The 26,774-nt window shown below is 42.9% G+C and overlaps 1 protein-coding gene across 6 annotated transcripts in view; it reads right to left on the bottom strand.

Annotated features, from left to right (window-relative positions):
• The window catches only part of LOC147056229 (lysine-specific demethylase 2A-like), a 161,303-nt gene that overhangs the window by 43,732 nt on the left and 90,797 nt on the right, over nucleotides 1-26,774 (bottom strand). For 4 of the 6 annotated variants that reach the window (XM_085912636.1, XM_085912639.1, XM_085912641.1 and 1 more), the window contains 4 exons: nucleotides 26,276-26,359; nucleotides 16,392-16,494; nucleotides 9,722-10,240; nucleotides 2,811-2,970 (listed from right to left, as the gene is read on the bottom strand). In XM_085912636.1, coding sequence (XP_085768762.1) covers nucleotides 2,811-2,970; nucleotides 9,722-10,240; nucleotides 16,392-16,494; nucleotides 26,276-26,359 — 866 coding nt within the window. The remainder of the gene's footprint in view (nucleotides 1-2,810; nucleotides 2,971-9,721; nucleotides 10,241-16,391; nucleotides 16,495-26,275; nucleotides 26,360-26,774) is intronic. The other 2 variants (XM_085912640.1, XM_085912637.1) reach the window with 1 other exon arrangement.

A 26,774-nucleotide genomic window follows, 5' to 3' on the forward strand; every position in this document is an offset into this window, starting at 1 on the left:
TCCTGGAGGAGTTGGACAATCTGCGCAACTTCAAGAGGGTTAAGAAATCGCCTCATGCTTCCAGTCGTGATAATGACTCTTGCTAAAGCCAACACTTGTGGAAAAACAGTTAAAAAATATCAAGAGGGAGGAGCTTGAAATGGCCTCCACCAGCAAAACCAGTCCTGTTTTGGGGACCATCTCGTTGTTGCCCCTCTAGTGTACCTGTTGTTAATTCCATCAACACCAATGCATCTGAAAGTGATATATACATATATGATATATATGATATATATATATATATATATATATATATATATATATATATATATATATATATATATATATATATATATACACACACACACATATATATATATATATAGTCAAACCTCTACATACGATTGCTTAAACCTACGAATTTCTTACCATACAATGTGAAATTAGATCAAATATTTGATTCAACATCCAAAGTAATTCCCAACATACATCATGGTTAGCCCACTAGACGGCGACACATCAGGATGTCGTCAGCGTCATATTATCATATCCCAAAAAAACTAACGCAAATAGTAGCAGTGGTGATGAAAGGAAGGAAAGTATTTCCTTAGAATTAAAAAAAATCATAAGAAAACGTGAGCGCGGGGTGCGTGAGTGATCTTGGGAAACAATATGTCCGGAACATGTCAACAATTTTGGCAATCATGTGACGACAATTAAGCAGAAGGAAGCTCTCAAAGCGTCCAAGTCATCCAAGGGGATAATCCTCATCTTTAACTGTTGCAGCCCTACCCTGGAAGAGATGGAACACCTTTCTTTAAAAAAATCTGCAAAGCGGTCAAGTGAAGGTGAGGAGGAAAGTGAAGCAAAGAAAAGAAACCTTGAATTGAGTGGAAGTGAAGAGGTTGAAGATTAAAGTTAAAAAGAAAACGTAAAATAATATATATAAAATTAATATGCTAAGTTAGTTTTAAGTTAACGTTATGTAAGATGCATTAAAAAAATAGAAAAATTGAAAATATAAACCGTATTTTTCGGACTATAAATCCCGTTTTTTTTCATAGTTGGGGGGGCGACTTATATGTGAAATTATTCACAATTTTTTACTTGATCATTTACAGATTACTTACTGACTAGTGTAGTTGATCACGTTATTTTCACTTTAAACCGCATGAGGGCGCACTATGTCTGTAGAAACTCCTGGGAGATTAAGATTAGGGGATGTTTGAGAATATTTGTCAATTTTCGCACGTCCTGAGTGTTGTTAGTCACCTAAATGTTATCGGTGACTGAAGTAAAATTCCTTGTTTGGCATGCTCAAACATGGCCAATAAAAATTGTTGAATCTTGAATAATTGGAGCCTCACTGACTACGAGTTCCATTCACTGACTTCCGGAGTCTGGATATTGAATGATTTGGAGTGACACAGATGGTTCGATAAACGTGTTATTTATGTTATAGTTATTTGACATATAGTTTATATATGCGATCCAGGGCACTTGCTTGGAGCACACACATATGTTGAGCTCTTGTTTTGTAAAATAAAGAGCCAGTTACCAAATCCACGTAGTTTGGTAACGCTATGGAATAATTGGAGCCGCAACTGACGACGAGGCTGACAACGAGGCTGACGTCAGCAGCGCACGTAGGTCCGGCGTCAACAGCCTTATTTGTTTGTTTTAATTGACACAGAGGATGAATATTCTGATGGATTTAATGATTTGGAGTGACATTAAAATTGTTGTTTATATACATTTATTTGATATGTCTAGTCTGACGTCAGCAGCGCACGTAGTTCTGGCGTCAACAGCTGTGCGTTTTTTTTAAATGACAAGACAGAGGCTCCGATTGATTTAATGATTTTGGAGTGACACGGATGGTTTGATAAAATTGTTGTTTATATTATTGTTATTAAAAATATAGTTTATATATTGTTATATGGGCCTGTGGAATAATTTGAACAGCAACTGACGACGAGTCCGACGTCAGCGGCGCGCCGCACACGCGCCGTTGTTTACAGAAAAGATGATTAATTTGATCTATGGATTTAATGATTTGGAGTGACACAGATGGTTTGATAAACGTGTTATTTATATTATAGTTATTTGAATAACTGTTAATGTCACGTCAGGCCCATTCTCAGCTCCTCGTTTGTGTTCATGTCATGTTAGCATACCGTATCGTTTAGCCTGGTGTTGCTGGTTCATGTCTGTTCTTGGTGTTGGATTTTGTCAAAATGCGACTTAAACTCCGGCTGATGAGACTTGTACTCCGGAGCGACTTTTAGTCCGAAAAATACGATATATAAAATATTTTAAAGGAAACAGCTAAGTTAGTTTGACATTCACTGTAAGTTACAGTAAGTTACGGAACGTATAAATCTCTATGTGTTTCCTAGGTACAGGGACAATAAAAACACTTTATTGATTATTTATCTGTAATTCATTTCTTTTTACATCTCATATCATCCATTTGTTTTATTGCTATGTGTAATTATCTGCAGTATATTTTAAGGAGTTATTGTTTTATAGCTTTGGCTATGAATGAACTTGTCAGTAAGAAATGATAAAAGTGACCCTTCCTTTAAATAAATATTTCAATTAAGAACATACAGATATCAATATACCTTACAGTGTCACAATTATATCTGATTCAATACACTCACATTTACAAAATCAAAACAATTTTTTCAATTCAGATACTTTTTTTGAACATTTCTAGTTGAGCACAGAATGCAACATCCCATTCAACATCAAATTAAGTAGAAGCTCCACATTTCATCATGAAACATTTCTGCACCTAAATGAAGGTTTAATCTCAAAACACCAACCTTCCTGGTCCTAAAATTTGGCCATCCCGTGCCTTGTCATTGCTCTTGAGCCTTAAAGCTTTGGGAAAAGTGGTCTTTCGGTTGATGCTTGCTTGACCACATGCATTTACTGGAGGTGACCTAATCCCCATGGCAGCTTCCATTACTGGAGCTACAGAACCTGTGAAGAAAAAAACATGTTTTTGCTCTGTTTGGTGCATAGAAGGGTAATAAAATACAAACAATGAAATAAAATAGAGAAATTTGACAAATGACATTTTGGAAAACTCACTTGTACAAAATTACACTAATTGCACAAACGGGTAATGTGGGTCTGCATATCGATGAAGGCAGACATGGTGTTTATGATGTCACCACCTATTGCAACTGGCGCCATTTTGAGAGGGGGGGACACGTTTGTCAAATGCTTTGGACTCTGTTGTTTTTTATTTATTTACTTCATAATGTATGATACCAGCTCAGTGACCTTGTGGTATGAGTGTCCGCCCTGAGACTGGGAGGTCGTGGGTTTGATCCCCGGCCGAGTCATACCAAAGACTATAAAAAAATGGAACCCGATGCCTCCCTGCTTGACACTCAGCATTAAGGGTTGGATTGGGGATGCTGTAAAGCGGCACCTTCTTGGGCCGCCCTGCATGTGGCAGTACCTGTACCTGCTGGGCAACGACCCTCTGAAGGCGAGAGGGTAGCAAGGGGACGGCGCGGCCGCTTGACACCTAAAACAATCTTTGTGCTGGTAAGACTTGCAGAAGTAACTGCGAGTTTACTCATCCGTCGGATCGACGGGAGATTCCATCATCATCATCACTTCATAATGGCCTAAAGTTGCTGTTTTGCAGGCTGTAATGCTAGGAAGAATTTGAAACTGCATTTGCAGTTCATTATTCCTCATAAGAGGGAAAGGAGAAAGAAATGGCTGTAAGCAATCGGTCGAGGAAAAGTAAAAATGAGCGGTATTATGGACCATTCTCGCCTGTGGGAAACTAAATCACAGCAAGGCCTTCACACGTTATTCTACACCATTCACTTCATTCTTCTATTTTATTCTCCACACTTTTTTGTCCTTCCACTACTTCCACATAATTGATACGATTCAACCCATTCCAATTACGACATATTCCAAAAATTCACGCTTGCATTTAATTCATTAAAATAAATTCAGTTTTCACAAAATTTGCAAATGTACGGCAAATGTACGGCAAATTTTCCCAATTCATTCTTAATGGCCTGTCTATGTTCGATGTCACAAGGACAACGGATGAAATTTAGCTCCGGCTAATTCTGACTGGTTTTACACTGGGATGTTTGTATATAAAGTAAAATCATCGGGGCTCCACTCCCCTCCCTGAAGGAAGTTTACGCCTCCCGTCTCACCCGCAAAGCGGCCGCGATTGTGTGTGATGTGAGTCACCCCGCTCACTCTTTGTTTGTACTTCTGCCCTCTAGGAAGCGGTACAGATGCCTGCGCTCTAGCACCACCAGACTCAGAGACAGCTTCGTGCTCCAAGCTGTCCGGATCCTGAATTCCCTCCCCCCTCCACCCTCTGCTACATGACGGCCTGTTCTTTTGCGCTATGATCTGGCTGTCTGCTATTAGCGCGCTTGCTCCATTTTGCTGCTCTTATTTGTCTATTTATTTATTTATTGTTTATTTATTTGGGTTATTTGCTTATTACTTATTCGTTGCTCTTGTCTATCCGTTTTTACTCTTTGTGCTATTTGATGTGAGTGTTGTGTACTGTGTCTAGTCACCGTGGGACGAAGGGAAACGTAATTTCGATCTCTATGTGTGTCTTAACGTGAAGAAATTGACAATAAAGCGGACTTTGCAAAGTGTTTTGTGGTCTGATGAGTCCTTTTTTCAAATTGTTTTTGGAAACACTGGACGTCCTGTCTTCCAGACCAAGGAGGAAGCAGACCATCCAGACTGTTATCAATGCAAAGTTCAAAAGCCAGCATCTGTGATGGTATCAATCAATCAATCAAGTCAAGTTTATATAGCCCTAAATCACAAGCAGTCTCAAAGGGCTCTGTCCTCTGCATTTAACCCATCCCCATGTGATTTTGATCCATCCCCTGGGGGAGAGGGGAGCAGTGAGCAGCAGCGGCGCCGCGCTCGGGAATCATTTTTGGTGATTTAACCCCCCAATTCCAACCCTTAATGCTGAGTGCCAAGCAGGGAGGCAATGGGTTCCATTTTTATAGTCTTTGGTATGACCCGGCCGGGGTTTGAACCCACAACCTTCCAGTCTCAGGGCGGACACTCTACTACTAGGCCACTGAGCTGACATGGTATGGGGGTGGGTGCAATTGTTCCCATGGCATGGATGACTTACATTTCTGTGAAGGCAACATAAATGCTGAAAAGTACATACAGATTTTGGAGCAACATATGCTGCCATTCTAGCGACGTCTTTTTCATGGACACCGCTGCTTATTTCAGGAAGATAATGCCAAGCCACATTCTGCACGTGTTACAACAGCGTGGCTTCGAAGTAAAAGAGTCCAGGTTCTCCCTGGCCCACTTGCAGTCCAGCCCTGTCTCCCATTGAAAATGTGTGGCGCATTATGAAGCGTGAAATACGACAGGGAAGACCCCGGACTGTTGAACAACTGAAGCGGTTCATCAAGCAAGAATGGGAAGGAATTCCACATGAGAAGCTAAAAGAATTAGTCTCCTCTCTTCCAAAACGTTTATTCAGTATTATTAAAAGGAAACATGATGTACCAAAGTGGTAAACATGCCCTTTCCCAACTTCTACTGCACGTGTTGTAGCCATGAAATTCCAAGTTAATTATTATTTGAAAAATAAAATAAGGTTTATGGGTTTGAGCTTTAAATATGTTGTCTTTGTAGTGTATTCAATTGAATATAGGTTGAAAAGGATCATTATATTTTGGTTTTATTTACATTTTACACAATTTCCCAACTCCAACCGAATCTGGTTTGTAAAAATATTCAAAAGCATTTTCACCTACAAAACAGTGATTACAAACTAAGGCCTAATGACAGCAAATTTACTCTACCCAAACAATTGTTAACAAGGAAGAGCTTTTGTGTCTCCATTGCAGGTGTTAAACTCTGGAACAATATGAGTCAAAACCTAAAACAATGCTCAAGTATGGTGATGTTTAAAAAGAAATTTAAATAATTGACACTTATGAGCTATGAACACATTGAAATTACATAATTTAATTGAATGTTTTTCTTCCTTTCTATTTATGTGACAGTCATGGACAACAATAAGTAAAGTAACAACTCTGTTATTGGTGACTAAAAATTTCTTTTTTATGTCTTAAATTGGATAGGTGTGGGATTAAATAAGTCTTCTTCCCATTCCTTTTCAGACAAGCAAACGTTTTGTGCAGTAGCTTGTATTATGTTTGTACCTAGTATTTATACAAATTCACAATTTAAATGACTTTCACCCTGTTTTTGCTTTTTATTTTATTTTTCTTCATTTGACTGATTATGTATAGTTTACATGTTTGAAACAAATTAATTCGATTGTGACTGAGTTCAGGCGCAGAAGGCGGCAGCCGACCACGCGCATGGGAAGCACCACCAACCGGTGCAGAAGGAGCCGGGACACGTGACAATATCATGTGTTTGTTCTATTATTTACTGTCAAGGTACAATATATGCACAGAACAGTGTGAGAATGGGAAAGGTTTATGTTGCGTAAAAGTATTGGGGAGGATTTAAAAAGATTTAACATTATGTACTGGACCACACCGCAAAAAGAGATTCGTGCTCAACCGTGACTAACTTTGGTTTTTCTGTGCGTGTCGTTATGTGGTAATTTTGAAGGTGGACAAGGAAAAAAACATTTCTAATTGACTTTCAATATATGCATGCCGTCTAGCGGCCAACAAGATAAAGCAAGAAAATCAAATTATGTTTTTTTTCTATATAATACATGTCGTTTCTACGATATGGATTTTCATTTCGCAGGGGGTTCTGGAACGCATCTTCCCACAAAAAAAGGAGGGATCACTGTAACAATAATAATAACTAGAATTGGCAATTTCTGGAGAAATTGCGTGTGAAGGCGAAGGCACTTCACACTATTGTGGGACTCGAAATAATGATTAAATGAAATTAAAATGGTAAATTAATAATGATGATTAAATAAAATAAAAATGCTAAATTAATGATGATGATGAAAATAATTATTAAAGTGATGTGTTAAAATTGAATGAATGAAAAATGAATGAATAAAAAAATTATGGCCAAGCGGGATTCGAACTCGCTCACGGACGTGCCTCGTGGTGGAAGCGCCATTCTCTTCTTACTGAGCTAAACAGCAACTTAGTGTTGCTCTGGTGGAATGATGCCATTAAACGAGAAATAAAAATGGTACATGCCGTTAAAACGGTAAAATGATGTTTTTAACTTAAAATTAAATGAATAACTAAATGAATGATGAAAATAATTATTAAAATGTGTTAAAATTGAATGAATGAAAAATTAATGAATAAAAAAATTATGGCCAAGCGGGATTCGAACTCCCTCGCGGAAATGGCTCGTGTTCAAAGCGCCATTGTCTTCTTACTGAGCTAAACAGCAACTTAGTGTTGCTGCGGTGGAATGATGCTATCAAACGAGAAATAAAAATGGTAAATGCCGTTAAAACGGCAAAATGATGTTTTTAACTTAAAACTAAATGAATAACTAAATGAATGAATGAAAAATAAATAAATAAAAAATAAAAGAGTTAAATAAATGAGTTAAGGAAAGAAATCATGAAAAAAGTTGTCAGATGTCAAAATTCGAACTCCCTCTTGAACGTCGCTCGTGTCTAATGCACCATTAAGAATGAATGGGGGATTTTAAGGCACAAATTTGCTAATTATGCAAAAACGGTAAATGTTATGAACAAATAAAATACTAGCAGTCATGCCGTGAATTTTTGGAACGTGTGAAAGTTGGAATGGGGTGAATCGGTTAAAGCATGTGGGAGTAGTTAGGTGTCAAAAAAGTGGGAGGAATAAAGTAGGATAATAATAAGAAGAAAAATAAAGTAGAATAACAATAGTGTGAAGGCCTTCGCCTTCACACTAAAAATAAAGTAGAATAACAATAGTGTGAAGGCCTTCGCCTTCACACTAATAAAAAACACAAATGTGTGAAGCAGAACTATTCAGCATTTTTCAAAATAGATATTTTATTATTTTTCATTACGAATATCTGAAGACCTTCGTGCAATAATAATCGAAATAATAATGATAAAGAATATGAATAATGTGTGAAAGACAACTATTTTACATTTTTCAAAATAAAAATCTGTGATTTAAAATTCAGCCTGAATCATAACCACGTCTAATAAGATTTATCATGAGCCAGTCTGTTTGTAAATGCATCACGAATTGAGCAAGTTCCACGAGTGAACCCACCCACTTTATATCAGACTATATACCGAACTTTTCAGACTATGCGTTTTATTTTCATAGTTTGGGTGGGGGTCGACTTATACTCAGGAGCGACTTATATGTGAAATTATTCACAAATTTTCAAAATTAAAAAATCCGCGATTTAGTAAAACCGCGATAAACGAACCGCGATGTAGCTAGGGATAATTTGAACTGCAACTGACGATGAGTTCACGCGCACACGCACTGTAATTTACATAAAAGACAAAGATTTTAATTGATGGATTTAATGATTTGGAGTGACACAGATGGTTTGATAATATTGTTGTTTATACAATAGTTATTTGATATATAATTTATATGTCGTTATATGGGCCTGTGGAATAATTTGAACTGCAATGACGACGAATCCGACGTCAGCGGCGCACACGCGGCATTGTTCACATAAAGGACGATCGATGGATTTAATGATTTGGAGTGTCACAGATGGTTTGATAAAGACGTTATTTATGTTATAGTTCTTTGGATAATTGTGTTTATGTCTCCCTGAACATTTACGCCTCCCGTCTCACCTGCAAGGCGACCGCGATTGTGTGTGATGTGAGTCACCCCGCTCACTCTTTGTTTGAACTTCTGCCCTCTGGGAGGAGGTACAGATGCCTGCGCTCCCGCACCACCAGACTCAAAAACAGCTTCATACTCCAAGCTGTCAGGATCCTGAATTCCCTCCACCCTTGGCTGCTTGACGTCCTGTTCTTTTGCGCTTTATTCTGGCTGTCTGCTGTATGCACACTTGCTCCATTTTGCTCCTCTTATTCATCTATTTATTTATTTATTTATTGTTTATTTGTTTGGGTTATTTGCTTATTACTTATTCATTGCTCTTGTCTGATTGTTTTTACTCTTTGTGCTGCTTGATTGTATGTGTTGTGTACTGTGTCTAGTCACCGTGGGGCGGTGGGAAACGTAATTTCGATCTCTTCGTGTGTCTTAACGTGAAGAAATTGACAATAAAGCGGACTTTGATTTTGACTTTTGACTTTGTTAGCATACCGTATTGTTTAGCCTGTTGTTGCTCGTTCATGTCTGTTCTTGGTGTTGGATTTTGTTGAATAAATTTCCCCCAAAATGCGACTTATATACTTAAAACACTTATATATATAATTTATTTTTTTCACTTTATTGTGCATTTATATATATATATATATATATATATATATATATATATATATATATATATATATATATATATATATATATATATATAATTTATTTTTTTTCACTTTATTGTGCATTTTATGGCTGATGCGACGTATATTCCGGAGCGACTTTTAGTCCGAAAAATACGGTAATACACCGCATCAAAGCAGTCTCTCCCAAGATGGCCAACCAGTGTTGGCATTTTTCTAAAATAGTTACTGAAAGAAATATAGCTTCCCACAATATTCTAAATTACTGGAATACACCTGTATGTTTGATAAACTAGTACTTCCTTTCTTTAGAGAAAAAACAAAATATATTGTGGTTAATATACCTACCGGATTTTTTATTGGTAATGTCCGGGCATTGTAAAGTCACAGTCAGGTAGGAGCCACAAAGTATGTCATCATTCAGATCAGACATCAGGAGCACTGGTGGTTCAGAATTCCAGGGTCCTTCTTCTTCTTCTTCTAGGCCCATGTCCTCATCCTCTGGGTAAAATTCCTGTTTCTCACTGTCCTCATCTTCCTCATTATCAATTCTGGATCGCTTACATTTATGAAGATGCAGATCTTGGTCTCCCTGCCCACTGTCATCACCTTCCTCTTCATCGCCGTCATCAGATTCCTCACTAGAACCACCTCTTTGCTGCATCCTTGAACCACCCCTAAATCTCATCCCTTTCCTCCTCCCAGGCTTGATCTTGAGGATGGAAAAAGTACTAGAATTCACAGAGGTGTCCCTGCTTCCTCTGTGGGTCGATCCTCCTTTGAACAGTCCCCTCCTATTGGTACGCAATCCCCTCCCGGAGGAGTGGCATCCTTCTAGCTGTATCCTTAACTTTTTTCTCGGTGTAGCTGCAGACACAAATGGAAGAGTTGGCGTTTTTTAACTTGGAAAAGTAAAAAGTAAGTTTGGAAAAGTAAAGATAATATAACACCATTTAACAAAGCCTTTGCTTTGCACAAAATGTGAGAAATACCCTTATTTCACAGACTGCATGAACTTAATTGGAATTACAAAGGCAGCTGGAAATACACAAGCAGAAGTAAACCTACATGGCACAGCTCAAAAACACAGTAAAAAAGCGCACTTTTGGAGTGAGGAGCAAATCTTACCACTTTATTCCTGTGGTGAGTGACATGTCAGTGTTTTATTTATGGTAGAACGTAACAAAGGGAAATTGTGTCTATTGATTAATCGAATAATTTTATTTCGAGCACAAAAGAAAAAAAAACTAAATATCAATATGAATAAAATAGCATTTCAGATCAAAAAGGAGTGGGAAGAAGACATGCTTATGTACTCACCCAATTCAACAAAAATGTAGCACAGTACCAGGGTGGTTCTTGATTTCTTGTAACAATTAATTTGTAACATATTTGCATCAGACCAAAACGGCTTACAAAAAGTAATTGTTTTCAATTATTAGTTATACAATGATTCAACACTCACAGTTTACTATAATTGTCATTGGAATAGACAATTTTAGTGTCATCTGCAAATATAACAAGTTTTAACAATTTGGACACATTTAAAATGTCATTTATATATAGCTTAAACAACTTTGGCCCTAATACGGATCGCTGAGGGACCCGACAAGCTATGTCCAAATATCCAGAAATAAACTCCCCCATCTTCAAATACTTTTGTCTTCCAGTTAAGTAGCTTTGGATCCAATTCAAATCCACTCCCTTTATGCCATAGCTGTATATTTGCTTAAATAATATGGATTGTTTAATGTATCGAATGCTTTTTTAAAGTCAATAAATAACCCAGTGGTATGTCTCTTTCTTAACTGTTTGAAATCTCCAGTATAGCATCGATAATGCCATTGAAGTTTACCTTGCTGCTCGAAGCCATACTGACTCTCATTTATTATTTGATGTTTATCCGTACAATTTTCAAGTCTACTCTTTTAAAGCGTTTCTCTAATATTTAGACAACTGGGGAAGCAAAGAAATGAGTCTGTAGTAAGTAAAGACATGTTTTTTTTTCTTCTAATTTTTACGTAAAGTGACTTGTACTACGGAGCGACTTATATGTTTTTTTTCTTCTTTATTATGTATTTTATGGCTGGTGCAACTTGTACTCTGGAGCGATTTATATTCCAGAAAATATGGTACTGTTTGTTAGCTTTCTGCTTAGGTTAATTTTCTGCTTTCACTTGTGCTTGCTTTGCTGATAGGCTACAACAGTGGAGCCTCGGTTTTCGAACACAATCCGTTCCAGAAGGCTGTTCGAGAAGTGAATCGTTCGAATTCCGAATTATGTTTTCCCATTACGAATAATGGAAAAAAATTAATCTGTTCCAAGAAAAAAAACACCTTTTTTAAGCATTTTTTTCATTTGCGCATTTCTGTCCGATCGCGCAACTGCAGCGCACCGCCGAACACGCAACCGTAGCGCGTCACCGACCGCTCAACTGCACCGCGCTGCTCGCATTATTGTGACAGAGCTGTCGCTAAAATTTAGAAAATATTTTCAAAGTCCTGATGTACTTTCCAAACTTTAAGTGGACCTCAGTGCGCAGGAAGTTAAATTTTGTCCTATCGGGCAACTGCAGCGCACCACCGAACGCGCAACCGTAGCGTGTCACTGACCGCGCAACTGCACCGCGCTGGTCGCATTATTGTGACAGAGCCGTCGCTGAAATTTAGAAAATCTTTTTAAAGTCCTGATGTACTTTCCAAAATTTAAGTGGACCTCAGTGCGCAGGGAGCTTAATTTTGTCCGATCGCGCAACTGCAGCGCAACAGTAACACGCCCCTGACTGCGTAACTGCACCGCGCTGGTCGCATTATTGTGACAGAGCCGTCGCTAAAATTTTGAAAATATTTTTAAAGTCCTAATGGACTTTCCAAAATTTAAGTGGACCTCAGTGCACAGGGAGCTTAATTTGGTCCGATTGCGCAACTGCAGCGCGCCGGCCGGGCGCTCACTGTCGCATTGCTTGAGGAGCGTTTTTGTGTTTTAGGATGGCTTTACTGCTCCCACTTGCTTCATTTGGAGGCATGATTAAAGTTGATGCAATCCTCAGAGTAACGAGAATGTAATAACGAACGGAGTCAGTTGGCATGCAGGTCCTCTCGGCTCATCTCACAAGGTTCGACAACCGAACTTTGTCCGACATTCGAAGCAAAATAAAAATCTCGAATTTTTTGTTCAAATACCAAATTGTTTGAGAACCGGGACGTTCGAAAACCGAGGATCCACTGTACTTATAATTGGATCTTTGCTCAACAAACATGAAATGTAATATTTAGATGATAAGATTGTGGTTTGCAACAAGACTATTACAAATTCAGTTATTAGGCTTACTTATTTCCATTGTGTTATTGTTGGCCCATAATTACCTAACGGAATATTTATAACTAAAGCTTTTCTGTTATTGGCGTCTCTGAAACTTGGCTACACAAAGATAATTCTGATTACTATGCCTTGGACAATTACAGTAATGTCCACAGATGCAGAGAAGACAAGAATGGAGGTGTTTTACTGCATGTTAGTAGTAAGTTGGAATATAAAGAAAGACCTGATATTGTACAATGTTTTGAGCTGAGTAGAGAAGCAGTATTCATAGAGTCCAATTGAACAGTTATAGGGTGCATTTATAAACCTCCAGAATCTAAGACACCTGATTTTGTTCACCATTTTACCAATGCGCTATCTATAATATCTCATGAAAATAAGAAATGTTTTCTCAATGGGGATTTCAATGTCAACATTATGGACTCTGAGGAACAAACTCATTCTTGCTTGGATAGTCTGTCTACTTTCTGTTTTAAGTCTATGATTTCTGAACCTACGAGAATAACTGAAAATTCAGCAACCTTAATAAACAATATATTTACTAACATACTTGACAGAGATCACTTGTCTGGAATTCTATATTCAGATATCTCTGATCACCTCCCCATATGCTCTCTTACCTCCTCACGAGCAAACACTCTTCTTAGACTTATTAATCAACAAACAATCTCCAAGTTTAAAATGCAAGTTCAAAATGGTAGCTGGGATTCTATATTAAGGAACCCTGATCCCCAGCAGGCATACACGGTATTCTTGGAGGAACTGACCAAGTATTATAATTATTCTTTTCCCATAAAGAATAGAACCCTCAAACGTGAATCTTGTTCGAAGCCTTGGGCTAGTCGGGCAATTACTAAATCTATTAGGCACAAAAATAAACTGTACAAAAAAATCATCGCTAATCCTTCATCTATGAATCATGATAAGTACAAACAATATAGAAACAAACTCAAACTCAGAGCTGCAAAAAAGAAACATTCTGCCAATGAAATTGTCAAAAGCAGCAAGAACATGAAAACCTTGTGGTCTACAGTAAAGGAAATCCTGAATAAAAAGAAATCATCCAATCCATTTCCCTCTGAGTTCATAGTAAATGAATAACCTTTATCAGATCCCAAAACAATCGGCTGTAAATTTAATGAATTCTTCACAGAAATTGGACCAACCTTAGCCAGACAAATTAACACAAGTTGCTGATAACCCAATCAATTACATATATGGAGACTAGTACTTCTGCAGCTTTTACTCTGACCCCAGCCACAACACGAGATTCACAACATAATTTCATCTCTTAAAACCACTTCTGGTCATGATCACTTTGACTCCAGACTTGTGAAAGAAGTTGAAATCTGGATTGTGAAAGCCTTATGTTATATTTTTAATTTGTTTTTCTCAAAGTGCATTGTCCCACGGGAACTAAAGATGGCTAAAATTGTACCAATCTTTAAAAATGATGACCGGACAGTTCTTACCAATTATCGCCCAATATCCATTTTACCTGTCATGTCCAAGATCTTGGACAAACTTGCCCAAAATAGACTGTGTAGCTTCCTCAATAATCACAAAATACTATGACCATGAGATTCTCTTATCTGGTGGCCGAAACTTCGCCCATGTTGAGGCAGCCCACCGGAGCTGTGGCTGTAAGGTTGTTGGTGCCTGTCGTGGCGGCAATCCCCGAACCCGCTGGTGGACAACGGCGGTAAGGGTTGCCGTCAAGCTGAAGAAGGAGTCCTATCGGGCTGTTTTGGCCTGCAGGACTCCGGAGGCAGCTGACAAGCGGAATGCGGCTTCGGCGGTTGCTGAGGCAAAAACCCGGGCGTGGGAGGAGTAGGGTGAGGCCATGGAGAGTGACTTCCGGACGGCTTCAAGAAAATTCTGGTCCACCATCCAGCGTCTCAGGAGGGGGAAGCAGTGCACGGTCAACACTGTTTACAGTGGAGATGGTGTGCTGCTGCTCTCCACTTGGGAAGTCGTGAGTCGGTGGGGAGAATACTTCGAAGACCTCCTCAAATCCACCGGCACGCCTTCCATTGTGGAAGCAGGGCCTGGAGACTCTGAGGCGGACTCTCCAATCTCTGGGGTCGAAGTCACTGAGGTGGCAGGGCCCCAGGGGTGGATGAGATCCGCCCGGAGTTCTTAAAGGCTTTGGATGTTGTGGGGCTGTCATGGCTGACACGCCTCTACAGCATTGCGTGGACATCGGGGACGATGCCTCTGGATTGGCAGACTGGGGTGGTGGTTCCCCTCTTTAAGAAGTGTGTTCCAATTACAGGGGAATCACATTCCTCAGCCTCCCTGGTAAGGTCTATTCAGGGGTGCTGGAGAGGAGGGTCCGTCGGGAGGTCGAGCCTCAGATTCAGGAAGATCAGTGTGGCTTTCGTCCTGGCCGTGGAACAGTGGACCAACTCTACACCCTCGGCAGGATCCTCGAGGGTGCATGGGAGTTCACCCAACCAGTCCACATGTGTTTCGTGGACTTGGAGAAGGCGTTCGACCGTGTCCCTCGGGAGGTTCTGTGGAGGGTGCTTCGGGAGTACGGGGTGCCGAGCCAACTGATAAGGGCGGTTCGGTCCCTGTATCACCGATGCCAGTTTGGTCCGCATTTCCGGCAGTAAGTCGGATTCGTTCCCAGTGAGGGTTGGACTCCGCCAAGGCTGACCTTTGCCACCGATTCTGTTCATAATTTTTATGGACAGAATTTCTAGGCGCAGCCGAGGCGTTGAGGGGGTCCGGTTTGGGGACCTCAGCATCGCGTCACTGCTTTTTGCGGATGACGTGGTGCTGTTGGCTTCTTCAGGCTGTGGTCTCCAGCTCTCACTGGAGCGGTTCGCAGCAGAGTGCGAAGCGGTCGGGATGATGGTCAGCACCTCCAAATCCGAGTCCATGGTCCTCGGTCGGAAAAGGGTGGAATGACCTCTCCGGGCTCCACCCTCCGAGATCCTGCCCCAAGTGGAGGAGTTCAAGTATCTTGGGGTCTTGTTCACGAGTGAGGGCAGGATGGAGCGCGAGATCGACAGGCGGATCGGTGCAGCGTCGGCAGTAATGGGGACTCTGTACCGGGCCGTCGTGGTGAAGAGAGAGCTGAGCCAAATGGCAAAGTTCTTGATTTACCGGTCTATCTATGCTCCTACCCTCACCTATCCAGGATCCAGGATACAAGCGGCCGAAATGATCCTCCGCCGTTTCCTCGGCTCTCCCTGCTTGCTTACAAGACACAATTCAAGCTTCCTGGAAAGCCGGGATCATTGCCGAAGAGCAACGTGACAACGACGAGACAATGACGAGGGAAATTGGAACGTCAGATGGCGAACTTGCCCAACTGTTTAATTTGGATACAGAAGATGAGGACTTGGACGGATTTGCGTGTGAATATCGATCAACAATAATGTGAATACAGTAGAGTACAAGGTTAAACAGTAGAATAAAGTACAACCGAACTCACTTTCTTGCTCCCGTGACGTTTTGTTTTTGTTTACCGTAAATCATGGCATGCATGCGCCCTATGATGCGATGCACCCTATGTGTGTGTTAAATACAGTAATGGCACACATAACTGAGACTGCGCCTTTTAATACAGTGCACCCTTTGGTCGGAAAATACGGTAATTATCCCCCTAGCTAAATGCGATTGTCAACCTAACGTGTTACAGCTACTGAAGCAGACAACAATTGTTCACTTGGTGAAGGCACAAACCTTCATCGTCGTCATCATCGCTGGAGTCATCGCCATCATGACAGTGTCTCTGATGTCGTAATATCTTAGCCATGCGGGCATCCAGGAGAGAACATTTCCGCTGCTAGGAATGCATGAAAAAAGGTAAAATAAATTAGAGAAATGACATTAAAATTAGAAAGGTAAAGCACACTTAAGATGTGATGATTAATATTCACACGCACACACAGTATCTCACAAAAGTGAGTACACCCCTCTCATTTCTGCAATGTTTTAATTATGTCGTCATGGGGTAACACTGAAGAAATGACACTGACACTAAGTAGTCACTATAGCGCTTGGATAGCAAAGTAAATTTATTGTTACTTCAAAGTAACTCAAAATACAACAATGAATGTGTAAATTGCTGGCAACAAAAAAGAGTACACCCCAAATGAAACTGTCAAAATTGGACCCAAATGTCAATATTTTGTGTGGCCGCCATTATTTTCCAGCACCGCCGTAACCCTTTTAGGCATGGAGTTCACCAGAGCTTCACAGGTTGCCGCTGGAATCCTCTTCCATGATGACATCATGGAGTTGGTGGATGTTGGAGACCTTGCGCTCCTCCACCTTCCATTTGACGATGCCCCACAGATGTTCAATAGGGTTTAGGTCTGGGGACAGGCTTGACCAGTCCATCACCTTCACCCTCAGCTTCTTTAGGAAGGCAATGGTCGTCTTGGAGATGTGTTTGGGGTCGTTATCGTGTTGGAATACTGCTCCGCGGCCCAGTTTACGGCGGGAGGGGATCATGCACTGTATTCCACAGTACATGTTGGCATTCATTGTTCCCTCAATGAACCGAAGCTCCCCAGTGCCAGCAGCACTCGTGCAGCCCCATACCATGACACTCCCACCACCATGCTTGACTGTAGGCAAGACACACTTGTCTTTTGTACTCTTCACCTGGTTGCCGCCACACACGTTGGACACCATCTGAACCAAATATGTTTATCTTGGTCACATCAGACCTCAGGACATGGTTAGGGTTGCTTGTCTTCTGCAAACCTTTTGCGAGCTTCTTTGTGCATCTTTTTTAGAAGAGGTTTTTTCCTGGGACGACAGCCATGCAAACAGTGTCCAGCGTGTGTGGCGGATATTATTATTTAGGCCTCTCACCAGCAGGCCTGCAGTTTATTTTCTCCTTTGTTACAGTGTACTGTCTTTGTTACTTTGCCTTTGATGACTTGTATCTTATTGGACTTATTGGTTTCCTCCGTCCATTCATCTCGTCTAGTGGCTGTGCTGGCAAGATGTTGCGCTGAGCGCCGGACTCTACCAGAAGACTTCGGCTGGATATGGAGTCAGTAACAAGCAACAGCTTGCAGCCTCATCCAGCACATATAGGTGCCAAGCCGAGGCCCTGGCATTTCCCCTTGCCCCTTGAAATTTCAGATTTGGAAAAGCAAAGCTAACATGGAGAGAACACAACCCGTAGTGAGGTTGGTGGTGGGCTAACGGCGGTGGTTGATGTGTCTTCCTAGGGTGTTAACAGGGCCCCAGTGTCTGTCTCGGGAATCATCACATTGACAAACTGTTGAACATTAGCCAGGATAGCCCTGTCAGCTTTCACAGTGAGCACACAGTAGTTTGTGTTGGAGCATCCTTTCCATCAATTTGGATAGTTTGCCGTCACCAAGGTCATTGAGGTGCAGCAGTAGATCTGCTTTTTCCAGTTCGGACAGTCCAAAGTCTCAAAAGGAAGGACTTCAGCGCATTGTCCGCAGCGCTGTTTGAGGCACCACAGTTATTTGTCTCAGGTGCTGTGATGTGCTGAAACATGGTCATTCGGGCTATTTCAAAGTTCAAAGTTTGCTTTATTGTCAATTTCTTCACATGTTAAGACACACAAAGATATCAAAATTACGTTTCCCACCGTCCCACGGTGACTGGACACAATACACAACACTTACAACCAAATAGCACAAAGAGTAAAAACGAACAGACAAGAGCAACGAATATGTAATAAGCAAATAACCCGAATAAATAAACAATAAATAAATAAATAGACAAATAAGAGCAGCAAAATGGAGCAAGCGCGCTAATAGCAGACAGCCAGACCATAGCGCAAAAGAACAGGACGTTATGCAGCCGAGGGTGTAGGGGGTAGGGAATTCAGGATCCTGACAGCTTGGAGTATGAAGCTGTTTTTGAGTCTGGTGGTGCGGGAGCGCAGGCATCTGTACCTCTTCCCAGAGGGCAGAAGTTCAAACAAAGAGTGGCGGCGCTGAGCTTTCTTCGCCAGCGACGCAGCGTCGGTGGTCCAGGAGAGGTCCTCACTGATGTGCACCCCCAGGAATCTGGTGCTGCTCACTCTCTCCACCACAGCACCGTCGACGGTCAGCGGCAGGTGGTGGGTGTGACCCTTCCGGAAGTCAATGATAATCTCCTTGGTCTTGTTGACGTTCAGCAGAAGGTTGTTGTCCCTACACCAAGCGGCCAAAAGGTCGACCTCCGATCTGTAGTGATCAGACCCACCACAGTCGTGTCGTCGGCATATTTCAGCACGTGGTTGCTGCTGTAGGTCGCAGTGCAGTCATGCGTCAGCAGGGTGAAGAGCAGCGGACTGAGCACGCAGCCTTGAGGGGCCCCCGTGCTCAGCGTGATGCTGCCGGAGACATTGTCGCCCACACGGACTACTTGAGGCCTCTGACAGAGGAAGTCCAGTAGCCACAAGAGAGGTACTGGGGCCCATCTTGTCGAGTTTGCAAATGAGACGCTGTGGAACAATGGTGTTGAATGCAGAACTGAAGTCCACAAACAGCAATCTCACATACGAGTCCCTGTTCTCCAGGTGGGTGAGGGCAGAGTGGGGGCAGAGCGGACGGCATCCTCAGAGGACCGATTAGGTCGGAAGGCAAACTGGAAGGGTCTATGGTGGGGGGTGGAGAACGGATCTGACGTGCGCCATGACAAGCCGCTCAAAGCACTTCATGATGTTGGGTGTCAGTGCCACGCGGCGGTAGTCATTGAAGCAGGAAGGAGAAGGTTTTTTCGGCACAGGTATGATGGTGGCAGCCTTGAAACATGATGGGACGATGGCCTGCTGCAGGGAAATGTTAAAGATGTCCGTGAAGACATCCATCAGCTCCTCAGCGCAGTCCCTCAGCGCCCGACCCGGGATGTTGTCCGGGCCCGCCGCCTTACGGGTGTTGATAGCAGCAAGCGTCCTCCTCACGCTAACAGCAGAGAGGCACAGGGGCTGCTTGTCCGGATGGGGAGGGGTTTTCAGCGGGCAAGTGTCGTTCTGTGCGCCGAAGCGAGCAAAGAAGCGGTTCAGTTCGTTGAGCAGAAGGACGTCGCCCTCACAGCTCTGCGGCGCGGGCTTGTAGTCCGTGATGGTCTGAATGCCTCGCCACAGGCCCCGAGCATCCCTGCTGTCTTCGAAGTGGGCAGTAATCTTGGAAGAGAACGCCTTTTTCGCATCCTTGATGCCTCGGGACAGTTTTGCCCTAGCTGATCTCACGCCCGCTTCATCCCCAGCCCGGTAGGCTTTGTCTCTGGCCCTCAGCAGCCCGAGGACAGCCCCTGTCAGCCATGGCTTGCAGTTAGCTCGAGCGACGACGTACTTAGTGAGGGTGACATCATCAATGCACTTTGCGATGTACGAGGTCACAGAGTCAGCATACTCCTCAATGTCTGTCCGATTGTCGCAAGTGGCCGCCCGCTTAAACATTTCCCAGTCTGTAGTGCCAAAACAGTCTCGAAGAGCATCAGAGGCCCCCTCAGGCCACACTCTAACTCGTTTGCGAACCGGCCTGGAAATTCTCACCTTCTGTCTGTACGCGGGCATAAGCAGAACGGTGAAGTGGTCAGAAAGTCCGATGTGGGGGAGGGGGGTGGCCTTGAAAGCTCCTTTATGTTCAGTGTAGACCAGGTCCAGGAAGCTGTCACCACACATTGGAAAATTAACATGCTGGTGAAGCTTTGGAAAGACAGACTTCAGGTCAGCATGATTAAAATCACCAGCGAAGATGATGAAACCGTCAGGATGCGCCGTCTGCTAATCACTGACAGCCTGATACAGTTCACTAAGGGCCGTGATCCTGTCACTTCCAATGTTGGAAGGCGAGATGTAGACCGCGACAAGCGAACCGCAGTAAACTCCCTTGGTAGGTAAAAAGGACGGCACTTAACGATCACAAACTCCGCCAGTGGCGAGCAGTGTCTGCGCACAACTACAGAGTCCCGGCACCAGTCGTCGCGGATGTAGATACAGATACCTCCTCCACGCGATTTTCCTCCTTTTTCAATGGCCCGGTCCGCTCGATAGCACGCTAGCTGCTCCAGTTGCACAGCAGAGTCCGGAATGTTGACATTCAGCCAAGTTTTAGCGAACACGAGTACACAGCAGTTACTCACTGCCCGGTTCGTGGATCTCAGCAGACGAATGTAATCCATTTTGTTGTCCAGCGACTGAACGTTTGCCAGAAGACTGGAAGGCACGGCCGGGCGAGTTGGGTTTGCCGCTAGCCTGGCCCAGACGCCTCCGCGCTTGCCCCTCTTCTGCCTCCTTGCACACCGCTTCTGACGCTGCCTATCCTGGGAAGGAGTAGCAGACGAGTCCGGCGTTGATTCAGGCCGGAGTAGTCCCAGTGCCTTTAATGTCCCCGTATCAAAGTTCAAAAAGCTGCAAAACTCGCTCTCGCCGATGTCGAGCAGAACCTATTTCATCGTTGGTATGTAGATGCTTGCAATAAAATTCGTCATTTTTGCTCACGTAAGGATTATCAAGAATAGAATAGATCTTTATTGTCATTGTCACGTACAACGAAATTCAAAAATGCCAAACGATCAGTGCAAAAATAAAAAAGATGAAAACTACAAGCTAAAAGTCTATACAAACTAAAAACCACACAAAAGAACATAGACAAACAGGTGACATGTAATTGCACACACCCATATTTTTGTTAAAAAAGACATCCATTTGCACACCCCCATATTGCACAGAGCTGTTTTTCTGCTCGTTAAAGCAGATAATTCTTTTTTTTTTTTCGGCATTTAGTCTGACTACTGCTGTAGGGTAAAAACTGTTGCCGAATCTGCTAGTCCTTGATCTAATTGATCTGTAGCGTCTGCCTGATGGCAACAGTTCGAAAAGGGAGTGGCTGGAGTGGGAAGTGTCCTTCAGAATGTTCTGTGGTTTTTTTGAGACAGCGGGTTCTGTGTAGGTCTTCCAGTGTGGGGAGAGGGCAGCCAACGATCTTCTGTGCTGTGTTGATGAGCCCTTGGAGATTTTTCCTCTGAGCTGCAGTGCAACTGGTGTACCAAACACATACCAGAGGTCGGCAACCCGCGGCTCCAGAGCCGCATGCGGCTCTTTAGCACGCCCCTCGCGGCTCCCTGGAGCTCTTGCAAAAATGCATGAAAATGTAAAAAGATTAGGGTTTTTTGTTTTGTTTTTTTAAATGTGTTTTTTAGATGGTACTCATGACACAAACATTCTTATGCTGTAGAACATGTATGTAGTTGTAAATATATTAAAAATACAAAATTTCGGAATGGCGCAAAATTGCGTCATAAGCAAGCGACACAGCACAGGCGAGTTGTAAACAAACAGGTGTGTCAGTGACGGGCCATGGATTCAAAAGGCAAAAAGAGAACGATTGTTGATGAGAACTGAGGGTTTCGGAAAGAATGGACTTAACTATTTGCTTTCTTTGCGAATGCTGAAGGATTGTCTGATTGTTTGATTTGCAATGAGAAGTTGTCAAATATAACAAGAAGAGCAATTTGGAGAGACATTTTCAGCAAAAGCATGTTAAATTTGCTGCCGATCACCAAGTTGGAACTGAGAGGAAAAGTGCAATTTGAGGAACGAAAAAACAGTTTCAAGAAGTGGATTGCATCTCCAAACTCTACTTCTGCTGCAAGTTTTGTTGCAGCCCAGGAGATAATAAAGCGCGGAAAACCATTCACCGATTGTGAGTACATGAAGGATTCATTCGTTAAAATATCAGAGTGCCTATTTCCGGATTTCAAAAACAAAACCGAGATCATTCAAAAAATGAAAGACATCCCTCTCTCCGCAAAAAAACAGTGAAGGAAATAGCTTATAAAAAGCTTTTAGATTTTTGCGGCTACAGACAGGTATGTTGTTGTTTTTTGGGGTTAATATGGCTCTTTGAACATTTTGGGTTGCCGACCTCTGACTAATACAGTATGTTAGAATGCTCTCCATGGAGCACCGATAGAAAGACACCAGATTATTATAACTTATTATACACTTTGATTATAAGTGGTGGAATGTCCGTTTTTTCTTTTCCTCCTAAAGTCAGTGACCAGTTCTTGGGTTTTAGCCGTGTTTAGGAGCAGATTGATGTCTCCGCACCACTCCGATAGCTGCACCACTTTGTCCTTGTAGGCAGACTCATCCCCCTTTGAGATGAGCCCCACCACGGTGGTGTCATCCGCAAACTTCACAATGGTGTTGCTGCGCTGGGCGGGGGTGCATGTGTGTGTGTAGAGCGTGTAGAGCAGTGGGCTCAGTACGCAGCCCTGTGGGGAGCCGGTACGAAGGCTGAGAGGTGTGGATGTATGACGGCCCACTCTCACCCTCTGGCTGCGACCCGTCAAGAAGCTCTTAATCCACATGCAGGTGTGTGGAAGTCCCAGGTCCCCCAGTATGTCCACCAGTCTGTGGGGGAGGATGGTGTTAAAAGCAGAGCTGAAGTCCACGAAGAGCATGCGCACATAGCTCCCCGGCTGCTCCAGGTGGGACAGTGCAGCATGGAGGGGCTGTAGCTACTGCGTCCTCTGTGGATCTATTAGCCCTGTAGGGAAACTGGTGAGGATCAAAACCTCTGAGCAGGAGTGATGTGATGTGACCCCACACCAGCTTTTCAAAGAACTTCATCACCGCCGGGGTGAGTGCAACTGGCCGGTAGTCATTAAGGCTGGTGATGTGGCGTTTCTTGGGCAGGGGGACTATAGTGGAGGATGTTAAACAGGATGGGACAGTGGACTCGGTAAGGGACTGGTTGAAGATCTTTGTGAAGACACCAGCCAGCTGATCTGCGCAGTCCTTTAGGACACGCCCAGTAACGCCGTCAGGGACCGCAGCCTTCCTAGGGTCGATGGTCCGCAGCGTGCGCCTCACCTCGTGCTCCTTTACTGTGAGGATGAAGCTGCTGCAGACTGTGGGATGTGATGTGGCTGCTTCAGGTGGCTTGGATTCGAACCGGGCAAAGAAGGTGTTAAGGTCATCTGCCAGTGAGGCGTCCCCTTCAGCAGCTCCGATGGTGGTCCTGTAGTTGGTGAGATGCTGGACTCCCTGCCACACCTGCTTGCTGTTGTTGCTGTCCAGGTGATCCTCAATCCTCCTCTTGTAGTCAAGGTGGGCCTCTCTGATGCCTCTCCTCAGGTTGGCTCTGGCTGTGCTGTAGAGACCCCCAACCTCAGACCTGAGGGACAGGGCCGTGTCCCTCTCCTAAAGCAGCCGAAGGACCTCCCGGGTCATCGAGGGCTTCTGGTTGGGGTATAACCATATGCATTTGTCCACCGTGACAGTGTCTGTGCAGTGCTTGATATAACACAGAACACTGTCTGTGAACACGTTCAGGTCCCGGTGTTCGAAGATGTCCCAGTTAGTCCTGTCGAAGCAGTCCTGCAACTGCTGAGAGGCGTCATCAGGCCAGGTTTTAACAGTTTTAGTGATGACAGGAGCTGATTTCCTGATGGTGGTATATGCAGGGATTAATAGCAGTGACGTGGTCAGACTGGCCCAGGTGAGGTAGCTGTTTTGCCCTGTAGCCTAGCTTGATGTTGGAGTAGACCTTGTCCAGAGTGTTAACTCCTCCAGCGGCACATTTAACATTCTGGTGGAATCTAGGAAGTGCTGCTTTCAAGTCAGCATGATTAAAGTCCCTATGATGTGGACTGGGTCAGGATATCTGCTCAGCTGGCTGCTAATACTGCCATGTAATAGTCCAATAGCTAGCTTAGCATTAGCCTCCGGAGGTATGTAGACAACAGTCGTCATGACTACGGTAAATTCACGAGGGAGGTAAAAGGGCCTGCAATTAATAGTCACATACTCCAGGTCCGGGCAGCACTGACTGTCTCCAGTCACTATATTAGTACACCAGTTGTTATTGTCGTACATACAGAGCCCCCCCTCCCTTGCTCTTGTCGGAGTTGTCAGTCCTGTCATGACGCTGTGTGGTGTAGCCTGCTAGCTCGATAGCAGAGTCCAGTATGAGTGGATGAAGCCAGGTTTCCGTGATCAGCAGCATGCAGCAGTCCTTCACGGTCCGGTTCACTGAGATCTGTAGCCTTAATTCTTCCATCTTGTTAGCGAGAGACCTGGCGTTGGTGAGAAACAGGCTAGGGAGCGGTGGTTTGAATGGCCGCTTCCGTAGCCTGGTTAGTGCGCCGTCCCTGCAGCCTCGTTTTTGCCTCCTCTCTCTGCGCTGCCTTCGCTTCCTTCCAGCGGGGATGGTTATCCAAGGGGAGCCGGGGCGCCTGATGATATCCTCCGGTGTGTTTTGCCAGCGGTGAAACTCCGCTGTGACACTACACTCGCAGCAAACTCCTATCCTGAGGAGCTCCTACCGGTTGTAGGTGGTGTATGATCGACAAACAGTGAGTACAAACGCTCACAAAAAACAAACAATGCGTAGATCAGGAGAGCACTGAGCTGCTGCAACTGCGTGCGCCACCATCTGTCCTCTCACGCATGTCAACTGTGGAGATGTGGGAAATAATGAGACGAGGAGACAAAGAAATAAAAGTGGCTTTGCTTGCGCTCCAGGAATATCATTCACCAATTGTTAAAGATGTCCGGACTGAACAAGGGAAAAGAGCGTTCAGCTTTGCTGCTTCATCAATATGGAACTCTTTCCAGAATTACTTGAAACTGTCAGTGCTTGTTTGATGTGCAAGGTTTCACTATCATGGTTGACAAGGACTGTGAGGCCATGAAAGACTGTTTGTGTTTTAAATTGTTACTGTGATTCCAACAGTTGCACCTTAAGACATGATCCATCTTTGTTATTTATTTTATTGCTTTTTTCTATTTTAACATATGTTCTGTCTCTTAACTATATACAATGGTTGACGCGCGCACACAATCTTTTGGGCAGGTCTCCCTTGTAAAAGAGATTTTGATCTCAATGGCTTTTTTACCTTGTAAAATAAAGGTTATTACCAATAGACGTTATTACTAAATCATTGGATGTAAATCCTCATTCAAACACAAAGACTGCACCCCCTGCAGTGTGATTTTGACTCAAAGGCAAATCATGTCTCATACAAAACTGAATTCTTCAAATCTCAAAGAACAAACTAGCTCACTTCAACTCTGATCCCTGTAATCTCTTTTAGCAAAGAAGTGTCATACTACCACCACAACTTTAAAGACAGGTCAATGACTATTCCTTGTGGGTCACCACAACAAGAGTTGCTTTGAATCTACTGACCTATCTATCTGAACAAAGTAACGCTTCCGTTGTATGAGTGGTCCTTTCTTATTCACCAGGGAACAACAAACAGCACACCCGTCTACCACGAGGTGCGCAAACAATTTGCCAGGACAACCTATGGGCAGCACTATGGACTGGCTACTAGATGAGCCCAGAGCATCAAAATGCAAATGTTCAGTACAAAGTGCAGACAAGCTCATATAATAAAATTATCAACTGTAATTTTAACCATGAATGTAACAATTATCACCAACACAGTTAACTATGTGAGGCATGCTGTGGACACATTGCAACAACTGCATCAAGCAACTAATCAACAGTTTATATTCAATTTAATTAAAATGACAATGGACTTACATGATGAGTGAACTGCATATGTTTTGTAAACCTGTATTCTCTCTTTATATTGCACACTCATCCTTCTGTTTGTCAGTTGTGTACCTCTGAGTCAGTGATCCCTTGAACACATTTCGGACATTCCCAACAGCTTGGAAGATCTTTGTTGATAATTCCTTCACCCCGAATCTGCAGTGAAAGAAGAAAAGTTACCAATGCATAATGCTAATGTAAATATTTATTTAATTAATGAATGATAGCTTGATTTTACTGTCCACAATAAACTCAAATGTCACTGGGAAATACAGCTGTTTGGTTAAAAAAAAGAAAATAACTCACTTCTAAAGCCCTTTAAAAATCAGTAATTTATACTACATTTGAGTTTTGAGTTTGGGTTTGAATCTTAGAGGTAGGCTGACCAGATTTAGGTTCCTAAAAAAGAGGACACCTTTATTTGGGAGGGGGCGGGATTTGTGTCATATGTGATGACACAAATGACATGGTGTCTGTATAGCAATTGCATTTTTTGGCACAAATAACACAAAACAATATAACAAAAACATATTTACACTAGCAAACACTAACAATATGTGTACACTGACAT

Source organism: Syngnathus leptorhynchus, chromosome 5 (genome assembly GCF_054491065.1).
Source record: "Syngnathus leptorhynchus isolate UIUO chromosome 5, UIUO_Slep, whole genome shotgun sequence".
In the NCBI taxonomy this organism is placed as follows: Eukaryota; Metazoa; Chordata; class Actinopteri; order Syngnathiformes; family Syngnathidae; genus Syngnathus; species Syngnathus leptorhynchus.